This window comes from Hylobates moloch, unplaced genomic scaffold (genome assembly GCF_009828535.3).
Source record: "Hylobates moloch isolate HMO894 unplaced genomic scaffold, HMol_V3 SCAFFOLD_2, whole genome shotgun sequence".
NCBI classification, from domain to species: domain Eukaryota; kingdom Metazoa; phylum Chordata; class Mammalia; order Primates; family Hylobatidae; genus Hylobates; species Hylobates moloch.
Window position 1 is genome coordinate 141,005,617 of NW_026652277.1, and position 12,348 is coordinate 141,017,964.

The window sequence follows — 12,348 nt, forward strand, 5'->3', positions numbered from 1 at the left end:
AATCAACGACCACCTAGTCTGCAGGTATGCCATGAATTGCTATTCTTTCTTCCCAAATAAAACATGAAATTTAGAAATTTGTCTTCATATCTTTATTTTTACTTCAAATGCATGTCATGTTTGCCACAATTTTTATAAAGGGGTAAAGAAAAAAAAATAAATTTAGTGTCCAACAATATGCTATGCTAAAAATAAATAATTGTTATACTATTGCTCCAGTATTTAAAAGCATAGTCATTTTTTGTTGTTTTATTTTTAACAGTTGTAGGTTAAATGATTTAGCTTTGCCAAAGAAAGGATTTTTTCTTTTTCTGAGAAATAAGAGGTGGAAAACATTGTCTAATATTGCTGAGGGGTCATAATAAGCAAGAAAACCATCCTCCGGATTTGGCAACAAATATGTTATTGGTCACCTTTATGGAAGAGGATTTAGAAGAAAAGATTACCAAGCAGTACTTCTTCATAAATACTCAGCTTTAATTTAATTTATCTTTCCATTATTCCCATAAAACTCTGGGGAAATTTTTTCTTCCTCTTAATTAAAAAAATTTCCTCCACCTAGAGCATGTATTCCAACACTTCTTATATCTGGGACAGTTCTTTCTTAATTAATATCTCTCTGTGTTGGTTCCTTGCTCCTCCTCTTCATGGAATACTTCACCCTATCATAAACATGAAGACAGTAAAAATATTTCTTTGATTCTACATACAAGAATATCATTTTTGGCCTCCCTTTGACAACAAACTCCTCACAAAAGTAGTTTGTGCATTTTCTTCACTTATGATTGATACATGTTTTTAATTCCTATAAACTCATTTCTGTTTCCACCACTCTACTGAAAATGCTCTCCAAACATTCACAGGATGACAGGGTTTTTGGTCATATGTATTGGCTTTGTCTCACTCATCTTACCACCATGACCTTTCTGAGATATTGATACTGACTCCTGACATTCCCACTTTTTCCTGAAAGTGTCTCCACTTTGGGAGGCTGGCACACTGTAGTCCCTGATCTTTCTGGTAACACCTTTTTTCTCTTCACTAGTTATTTTGCTTTTCCAAGAAGTTGTTCTCAGTTCTTTTCTTTTTTCTTATGCTCATTTAAAAAAAATAATTTCAACTTTTATTTTAGATTTAAAGGGTACATGTGCAGGGTTGTTACCTGGGTATGTAGTGTGATACTGTGGTTTGGGGTACACATGATCCCATCACCAAGGTAGTGAGCATATCACCCAATAGTTTCTCAACCCTTTGTCCCCTCTCTCTCTCCCGTCTCTAGTAGTCCCAAGTGTCTATTTTTGCCATCTTTATGTCCATAAGTATCTAATGTTTAGCTCCCACTTATAACTGAGAACTTGCAGTATTTGCTTTTCTGTTCCTGCACTGATTCGCTTAGGATAACGACCTCCAGCTGCATCAATTTTGCTTCAAAGGACATGATTTTATTCTTTTTATAGCTGCATAGTATTCCATCATGTAGATGTACCATATTTTCTTTATCCAATCCACCATGGATGGGCACCTAGCTTGATTCCATGTCTTTGCTATTGTGAGTAGTGCTGTGATGAACATATGAGTGCACGTGTGTGTGGGTTTTTTTTTTTTTTTTTGGTAGAATGCTTTTGGATAAATACCCAGTAATTACATTGCTGGATTGAATGGTAGTTCTGTTTCAAGTTCTTTGAGAAATTTCTAAACTAGTTTCCACCGTGTCTGAGGTAATTTACATTCCCATCAACAACGTATAAGTATTCCTTTTTCTCGGGTTTGAAGAACTCTCTTTCCTTTGTCTTCTACTCTGAACCTCTCACCTCATAAATACAAAACCCAGCCTGAGGATTCAAAGTGAATGTTCCCAAATTACAAGTGTCTATAGAAAATCTCTATGTAGAGTCTCCACAAACACTCACCCCACTTGAATTCCCTTTGCAACTTCTAGTTAATCACCTCCATCCTCTCATGCTTCAGACCTTGTAGTTATGCAGAACTAATGTCATCAACATCTATTATTTTCATATGAAACAGTCTGATGATTACAAAAGCCATTATAACACAGTACAGAGAGAATGATTGTCTTTTTAACGTATAAGTACTCACAGGCCTGAAGGAATATGTAACAAAATGTCATTAGTAGTTTTCAATAGGTTTCAAAGATGAGTGATTTTTTAAAACTTAAAAAATAATTTATTGAACATTAGTCATGGCTCTAAATAATTTTGAAAGTAATCAATGTTAATTAATTTAATGTAAATATTCCAAGGTCATTACTTTCTCTTTATGCCACCTTTATGTTGCTCCTACTTTTATTTTATAATACCTAGATTGTTATAAAAGATTTTGGTTCAAACTCCCGATTCTAATTTATTTCTATAGAATTTCACTCTGCATGCCATTATGACTAGCAATTCCACCTTCTTCTCAATTATGGCCTCAAGAATCCAAATTTCTCTTTAGTCTTCTAAGCCCCCATTCCTGGATTTAAAGAGCCATCTTCTTATGGCTGTATCCTACTACTGCAACTTTGCCATCTTCTGCTAGCCACGTGACTCCTGGAATGTCCTTAGTCTTCTCCTCACCTCTCCCACCAATGCTGTGCTCATTCCCGTCTCTAGGCTAGCTCCTAAATATAGCTACCATACTGAAACTGTACCAAGTAGAAAGCATCACTTCTGTTTCATGTAACAAATATGCTAGGTGAGTATGATGAGCTTCACTCAATAGATAAGAAAATTAATGTTCAGAAACATTAAGTAATTTAAGTAAAGTTACACCCCTGAACAAGGGGCAAAGGGAGCCAAATTCATGTATCACTAGTATAAAGCCAACACTGTTTCCATCACACTTTATAGTAATTTCCTTATCTCAGCTGCTCTTACACAGTTGACTCTTGAACAACACAGGTTTGAACTGGGCAGGTTCACTTATACATAGTTTTTTTTTTTTTTTCAATAAATACGTTGAAAATTTTGGGGGAGATTTGCAACAATTTGAAAAAACACACATGAACTGTGTTGTGTAAAAATATAAAAAAAGAGGTATATCATAACTGCATAAAATATATGTAGGTACTAGTATGTTTTGTCATTTGTTACCATAAAATATACAAATATATAAATCAATTATAAAAAGATAAAAGTTGTCTAAACTTCCACTATAAACACTTCCAGATCATACAAGGTGCCATGCACAGTCAAGAGAAAGGTAAACAAATGTAAAGATGCAGTATTAAATGATAACTGCATAAAATTAACTATAGTACATACTGTACTACTATAGTGATTTTGTAGCCTCTCTTGCTACTGTTGTGATGAACTGAAGTTTTGTGGGTATCTGCTTAAAATGCTGTGTGACATTAATCTCTGCATGAGCAGTTCATCTGTCCAGTAAATTGCATATTTCAGTAAAAGGTGATATTTTGTAGTTCTTATTTATCATTTTTAGTGCAATACCATAAACCTTGACTAAAACGATGGGACCAATATGAAGTGCCACTAGTGATGCTGGAAATGCTCCAAAGAAGCATAAAAAGTCATAACATTACTGGAAAAATTTGAATTGCTTGATAGGTACTGTAGATTGAGGTCTGCAGCTGTGGTTGTCCACCATTTCAAGATATATAAATCCAGCATAAGGATAATTATTCAAAAAGAAAAGGAAACTTGTGAAATCTTCATTGCAGCTACACCAGCAGGAGTGAAAACCTTGTACTTATTGCAAAATACTTTTTTAATCTCATTTTGATAATGTAGCTTTTATGTGGGTGCAGGATTGCTATAAGAAAGTTGTTCCTATAGACGCTATCATAATTGAAGAAAAAATGAAATCATTATACGACAACTTAAAGAAAAAGAAAGGTGAAGGATGTAAAGCTGGGGAATTTAATAGCAGCAATGGATGGTTTGATAATTTTAGAAAGAGATTTGGCTTTTTTTTAAATGTTACAACAATAGGAGAAGAAGGTTCAGCCAACCAAGAGAAGGCAGCAGAAAAGTTCTCAGACACCATTAAGAAAATCATTGAGAAGAAAGGATTTCTGCCTGAACAGGTTTTTAATGTAAAGGAAAGTGACCCATTTTGGAAAAAAATACTACCACAAAGGACATTCATTAGTAAGACAGAGAATTGAGCCCCAGAATTTAAAGCAGGAAGGGACAAGTTAACTCTACTGTTCTGTGCAAATGCAGTTGGGTTTATGACCAGAACTGATCTTATCTAGAAATATGTTAACCCTGAAGCCCTGAAGGGAAAACATAAACACCAGCTTCAAATCTTTTGGTTGTACAAGAAGACCTGGACAATAAGAACCTGTATTAGTCTGTTTCATACCGCTAAAATAAATACCCAAGACTGGGTAATTTTATAAAGAAAAGAGGTTTAGTTGACTCATAGTTCACATGACTAGGGAGACCTCAGGAAACTTACAATCATGGCAGAAAGGGAAGCGGGAACATTTTACGTGGCAGCAGACAAGAGAGAGCAAGTGTGAAAAAAGAACTGCCAGGCACTTATAAAACCACCGGATCTCATGAGAACTTACTATCATGAGAATAGCATGGGGGAAATTGCCCCCATGATCCAATCACCTCCCTCGCAGTCTGTCCCTCAACACATGAGGATTATGGGGATTACAATTTGAGATGAGATTTGGCTGGGGATACAGAGCCAAGCCATATCAGAAACATTTTTATGGAGTGGCTCCATCAAGGCTTTGTCCCTGCAGTCAGGAAGTACCTTGCCAGTAAACGGTTGCCTTTTAACATTCTCTTAATAATTGAATAATGCCATTGGCCACCCACAACTCTCTTGAGTTCTACACCAAAGGTGTTGAAGTGGTCTACTTGCCCCCAAACAAAAAGTCTCTAATTCAGTCTCTAGATCAGTAGGCCATAAGAACTTTTAAGGGTCGTTAAACATGGTTCTTTATGGAAAGGATTGTCTGCTATAGAAGAAACATTTGACAGAGAGGACATCATGAACGTCTGGAAGAATTGTATTATTGAAGATGTCATCTTTGTTAGAGGAAAAAGCCATGAAAGCCATCAAGCTTGAATCAGAATGTTTCTGTTGGAGGAAACTGTATTTAGATGTTGTGCATGACTTCACAGGATGTATGACAGAGTCAATAAAAAAAATCATGAAATAGACAGTAGATATGGCAAAAAAGGCGGGAGGTGAAGGATTTCAACATTCAGGACTTGGAGAAATTAAACCACTAATACACACCATGCCAGAGGAATTAATAGAAGATAATTTAATGAAGATGAGTACTTCTGAATGAGTACCAGACAAAGAGGTAGCAGATTTGTAAGAAGCAGTACCAGAAACACATTGGCATTAGAGAATCTGACAGAGGGGTTCCAGTTACTCAAGATTGCTTTAACTTATTTTACAACATGGACCCTTACATGAAGCATTGCTTCAGTAAAGTAAATGCTGGAAGAAGGATTGGTACTATCTAGAAACACTTTTGGAGAAATGAAAAAGCAAAAAAGTTAGACAGAAATTACCATGCATTCTGTAAAGTTACACTTCTGACCCATTTGCATTTATTCCACCTCTTCGACTTCTGCCACTCCTGACAGAGCAAGAACAACCCGTCCTTTTCCTCCTCCTCCTCAGCCTACTCAACATGAAGACGTGGATGAAGACCTTTATGATGATGCACTTCCACTTGATGAATAGTAAATACATTTTATCTTTCTTATGATATTTTAAATAATATTTTATCTTCTCTAGTTCACTTTGTTGTAGGAATACAGCATATCATACATATAACATATCAAATAGTTGTGCATCTAGTTTATATTACCAGGAAGGCTTCTAGTTAAGAGGAGGCTATTAGTAGTTAAGTTTTGGATAAGTCAAAAGTTACATCTGGATTTTCAACTGCATGGGGGATAATGCATCTAACTACCACATTGTTCAAGAGTCAAGTGTATATTCCTGAATTTCTAGCTTAAATATATTACCTCCATTAACTTTTCACTTACTGCTACTTAGGAATGGCTATAGGAATGGCTCCTCTCTCTAACTTCCTAGGGAACTCTTCACTAATATCACTTCCTTGTAGCCATCTTTTGATAGCTCATGTCTATGTCCCTGATTACACTCTTTGAGAATGGAAATAATATCTTACCACTTGTTTGTAAATTTTATATTACTAAGCACAACTCTGGACATATGGTAGTGACATTAGCATAATATATGTTTTGAATAAGTTGTTGATTGATCATATTTTATAATAAAAGATGCCTTAATGCTGATTTATCTTTCATAATAGGAAATTAAAAACAAATATCATATAAAAATAGACATATGCTTTCCTCCGCTTGGTCTATTCTGCTATTAATACTTGTGATTGCATTTTTAGATTCTGTATTGTGTTTTTCAACTCTATCAGGTCACTTATATTATTCTCTATACTAGCTATTTTGTCTGTCAGCTCCTACAATGTTTTATCATAATTTTCAGCTTCCTTGCATTGCATTAGAATGTGCTCCTTCAGCTTAGTGAAGATTAATTTTATCCACATTCTGAAGTCTACTTCTGTCATTTCAGCCATCTCAGACTCTGCTCAGTTCTGATCACTTGCTGGAGAGGTGATATAGTCATTTTAAGGGAAGATGGTACTCTGACTTTTTGAGTTTTCAGCGTTCTTGAACTGATTCTTTCTTATCTTTGTGGGCTTATTTACCTTCAATCTTTGAGGTTGCTGACCTTTGAATGGAGATTTTTGTCTGTTTGTTTGTTTTTCTTTTTCTTTTAAAAATCTGGCTTCCTTTCCATAGGGCTTCTGTAGTTTGCTGGGTATCCACTCCAATCCCTAGTCACCTCAAATTTTCCAGTACCTGGAGGTATCACCAGTGAAGAACGCAAAACGGCAAAGACGGCAGCCCTTCCTCTGGGAGCTGTGCACCGGAGTACAAGAACAGACGTATAGACCAATAGAACAGATTAGAGAACCCAGAAATAAGACTCCACACCTACAACTATCTGATCTTTGACAAAACTGACAGGATTCCCTATTCAATAAATGATGCTGGGATAACTGGCTAGCCATATGCAGAAAATTGAATCTGGACCCCTTCTTTAGACCATATACAAAAATTATCTCAAGATGGATTAAATACTTAAATGTAAAACTTAAAACTATAAAAAGCCTGGAAGACAACAGAGGCAATATCATTGAGGACACAGGCACTGGCAAAGATTTCACGATGAGGGTGCCAAAAGCAATTGCAACAAAAGTAAAAATTGACAAATGGGATCTAATTAAACCAACGAGCTTTTGCACAGCAAAATAAACTATCAACAGAGTAAACAGACAAACTACAGAATGGAAGAAAATTTTTGCAAACTATGTGTCTGACACAGGTCTAACATCCAGCATCTGTATTGAACTTAAACAAATTTACAAGAAACAAACAAACAACCTCATTAAAAAGTGGGCAAAGGACATGAACAGACACTTTTCAATAGAAGACATACATGCAGCCAATAAGCATATGAAAAAAAGGCTTAAGCTTAATATCACTGATTATTAGAGAAATGCAAATCAAAACCCCAATGAGACCATCTCACACCAGCAAGAATAGCTATTATTAAAGTCTAAAAATAACAGATGCTGATGAGGTTGTGGAGAAAAAGGAACGTGTATACAGTGTCGGTGGGAGTGTAAATTAGTTCAACCATTGTGGAAAACAGTGTGGCGATTCATCAAAGACCAGTGTGGCATACCATTTAACACAGCAATCTCATTACTGGGTATATACCCAGAGGAATATAAATCCTTCTGTTATAAAGACACATGCACACATATGTTCACTGCAGCACTATCCACAATAGCAAAGACATAGAATCAAGCCAAATGCCCATCAATGATAGACTGGATAAATAAAATGTGGTACATATACACAATGGAATACTATGCAGTTATGAAAAAGAACAAGATCATGTCCTTTGCAGTGACATGGATGGAACGGGGGGCCATTATCCTTAGGAAACTAATACGAGGACAGAAAACCAAATACCGCATGTTCTCACTTATAAGTGGGAGCTAAATCATGGGAACCTATGAACACATAAAGGAGAATAACACACATTGGGGCCAATTGGAGGGTGGAGGGTGGGAGGAGGCAGAGGATCAGAAAAAGTAACTAATGGATATTAGGCTTAATACCTGGGTGATGAAATAATTGGTACAACAAACCCCCATGACACACGTTTGCCCATGTAGCAAACCTGCACATCCTGCACATGTACACCTGAACTTAAAATAAAATTTAAGTAATAATAATAAAATAGACATAAATACTTGATGTAAACTAATAATAGGAAATTGTTAGTGCATGTTACTTTTTCTATTATATATCATCAGTAAAATAAAGCATAAAATACAATGTTATGCAAACAGGAAAGGACAACATAATGCACCTTTTATCTGATTAGTGAGTTTTCACTGCCCCAGTAAAAGTGCTAACAATAATAAAGCAATTTTTTGTATGCAGTTTTTTCTTTTCTGAAGATATATCTAAAGTTTAATTGTAACTTTTGATGCAAACACTCAATATACCATTTTATCTCTATTATGCTTTTTTCTGCAGTTTAAAATTGTTCAACTTCTCATTGATCTTCCAAAGAATGCATGTTTTAAAATTATATCAAATTTACTTTAAATGGGCATGCTCATTCACTAAAAATAAGAAAACAACTTAAACAATTTATTTTGATCAGATGGCAGTGCTCTTAAGTGACTTTAATAATTTAATATTTAACATACATATAGAAGGGTGAATTACAACAATTGCTTATAGACTAAAATTTGTGCAAATGAATATATGCAAAAATTTTTAGACCAAGAGCATGGATGTCTGCTTTTATGTAGTATCACTTTCACTATACAGATATATATATATATATATATATGTATATATATATATAAAACTTTCTTTTGGATACATATAAACATATAAATCTCCTTATAAAGATATAAAATACTTGAATTAGGATAAGCCATAGAAAGACTATAATTGAAATTTTCCTTAGGATTTAGTGTCTTCCTTTTCTACATTTTCCCCTATTCTATGATATTCATCCACTCAACCTTCATCACTCACCTTGAGCGCCTAGCTAATCTCTTGACTTCTTCCCTTACAAAACCTGTTTTTAGAAAGTCTATTTTGAAAGTATTTCAACTTTCAGATCAATGGCCAACAGGTCAATGGATTACTTCTCCATAAAATATTTGCACATTTAATTGTGGGAAAGAAAAGTGTTTAATCTGTTAGGTTGAACCATGTGGGACTCCTTTTTGGAGATCAAAATGGTTGAAAGTTGGTAAATACAGGTTCATAAAACTCAATCCATGATAATAATAAATTTTAGGCATTTGCTACACTCTGTATGGAGCCTCTGACATTTAAGGTGCCCTCTTAGCATTTCATAAACAGTGTTCAATTGCCCAGTAAATAAACAAAGAGCCGTGTATGTGCTAATGGTTCTAGTGCTTTGATAAACTTACCCAAAATCTGCTACCAGAAAGCAAGGAATTTTTGTTAACTTTAGCATACATTTAGTTTTATTGCTTATTACTTGTAAAATATATGGCACGCAGCATCAGTATTTTTTTAATGTTTTGGATGTCTAAATATTTTAACCAGCCATGATTGTGAAACTAGCTTTCTTCCAACCAAACAGAACATCTCCTTGTATGTAAATCTTACAAAATATCCTTACCTGCTTTGGACATCTTTTCATCTTTTTTAGTTTCAGGTTCTGGGGTAAAACGTACACATAAACACGTATAAACAAAAGGGAAAAAAATAACATTTGAAAAATAGTCAGTACAAAGTGGATTAATAGGTAGGCTTCACTGATTTTTCTTGTGTGTTTTCAATTTCAATTATACTTATATACTATTATCAAAATATTAATGGAATATGTATCTTTGGTAAATTATAAAGTAACTTAAGCAAAAATACTTTGATTTTAAAATCTAGTTTGCAAAAAAGTTTCATGTTAATCAAGTAATTTGACTTCTTGTCTTTAACAAAAGTCAGGACTTATAATTCATGCATTCTCTAAATATTGCAAATTAAAAAATTAATAGAAATTGCTCAGAAGAAAAATGTCATAGATTTTCCTAATTTGACCAACTTAAGCAATTTTGTTTTTGATTACTATACATTTAATTCATGGGGCTCCACCTGGTGGTTAATATAATTATTGTTTTCCTGGTATTTCTATTAGTATTAATTTTATAAAGTAAATCAATTTTACTTAAATTTAATATAATAATATAAACAATCAGTGAAATAAAGTATCTTGTTTTCTTATTGTCCTAGGACAATGTCTTTTGTCCAGAAATTCTGCATTCCAAAAACACCAATATAGAATAAATTCATAGCTTTTTAAAACTATTCAAGTAATATTCATAGCACAACCCTAATCAATCAGATAGTTGACTATATTTTCATGTTGCCAGTCTATTCTTTTATTTAACCAACTTTGCTTAGGCTTTATAGTTATCTGTTCTTGGTGGAGAGTCTTCTTTTGATGAATGGAAGAGTCCTGGTACAGTATAGTTTTCCTCCCTTCAAACAGCAGAAAAACTGACCTCATAGTTGGAATACCTACTAAGCACAAACTATGTATAAGGGATAATGCTACCAGCTATATTTGGGTTTTAGTCTAGCAGTGTATAATTTTCTGTAGTTATAACTTAAAAAACTAATTTAACTGCAGAATTTTATATAATAAAGAATATCATAGACTTTTACACCCTACTTCCTATAATACTTGAATGCACATTCTGTAAAAAGTAGCATTGGTGCTATCAATGCACTCTGACACTCTTTGGCACATATTTCTCCCCTTTTGTGACACATTCACTTAGCTTGGTAGATACACCCTATTTTAATGTTTTCTATGTGCCACAGTATTATAGAAAATTTTGTTATTATCTGTAACCACTCTTTAGATTTTAAGCTCCATTAGTGCATGAACTGTGTTTTGTTTATTACTCAAATATCAGCACTGGGTGAAATATCTGACATGTGGTATATGATCAACGAATATTGCTGAAGGAATGAATGAGTGAAATAAATGGATATATAGAAAGACTAAAGGCTCCCTGTTGGGTATCTGAAATCCTAGAAGAAATTGATTCATCTTATGCCTCTAGAACTAGAGATAAAAATTCAATGTCACATAGCTGTTGCATTTATATTTTATTTTAGAAACTTAAAAAAAATAAGTGATGTCTTTATGTGTCCAACGATAGCAAATATGGCCTCCAATAACTCAATGATACCTTCAATTATTGAGTTTCCTGGTGCTATGTTTTGTCTCAGTCAGTTTAGGCTAAAGTTAATTCCTATCTAATTACTTAATCTACAATAACACAATTCTCTCTTTTGATGGTGAGTTCTGATGAGATTTTGGCTTCACTGGAAAGGAAACAACTTTTTTTTTTCTCTAATAGTTCTGTCTTTATTGAATCTATGCTAGGTCAACAGTACAGTTTAAGCTTTCAAGCAAATTAGCATAATTCTAGTAATGAGAATTATTTTTTCTGGAGTACGTATGGCTCAAGTGCTGGTCAATTGTTAACTTGTGTTATTCCATTATTTTATGAAGTACGTGCTATTTTAATCCCCATTTGGTAGATGAAGTGACTGAAGCTTACAGAAGTTAGTTTGCGGAACCTCATTCAGCTGCTAAGTGGCAGAACCAAGATTCCATTTTCCCAACTTATTTCCCTTCACCCGGGTCATATCCCAAGGTCTGGATAGAATGATCTTGGTCTCCTTCTTAGTTCTGTTTCCAAAGTATGGCTAATTTGAATATTTGGATTTCTTAGAAACAAATTCCCACAAATTCAAATCTTTTCTTCCTAGGACACAGTTCATTAGCATTTTGCTCATCAATAATAGGTATCTATTTGAAACAGCCTTGCTTCCCACTCTGCACATGGCTCTCACTCCTGTCAGTCACATTGTTATTGTAATCTTGAAATGAAATCTTCTCAGCCTTAATGTTTGTCAAACGATCTTTTGGAAAAAATAAAAATTGTGGAGAATATTTTTACCAACTATGGGTACAATACAACCAGAACCAACACAGAATTTTGTAAGCACTCTTATGAAAAGGTACTATCCAACGTGTGCCTGTGGGCCCTCTTACTAGAACAGAACTACTGGCTTTAGTGTTATGTGAACAGTAATGCTAAAGATGACCTTAGGACAAGTTCTTTTGGTGTACAAAGAGTCAGTTTTTGAGTTCTATAATCTGACTTTAAAAGCAAGCTCATTTCCTGAGTTTTGTGACCTTGGGCATTACTTAAAACCT

The 12,348-nt window shown here is 34.3% G+C and overlaps 1 protein-coding gene across 1 annotated transcript in view; it reads right to left on the bottom strand.

The window, feature by feature from the left end:
* Window positions 1-12,348, bottom strand: part of LOC131382920 (triadin-like) — a 56,255-nt gene that overhangs the window by 24,531 nt on the left and 19,376 nt on the right. Inside the window, exon 4 of the mRNA XM_058435729.1 lies at window positions 9,736-9,774. Coding sequence (XP_058291712.1) covers window positions 9,736-9,774 — 39 coding nt within the window. The remainder of the gene's footprint in view (window positions 1-9,735; window positions 9,775-12,348) is intronic.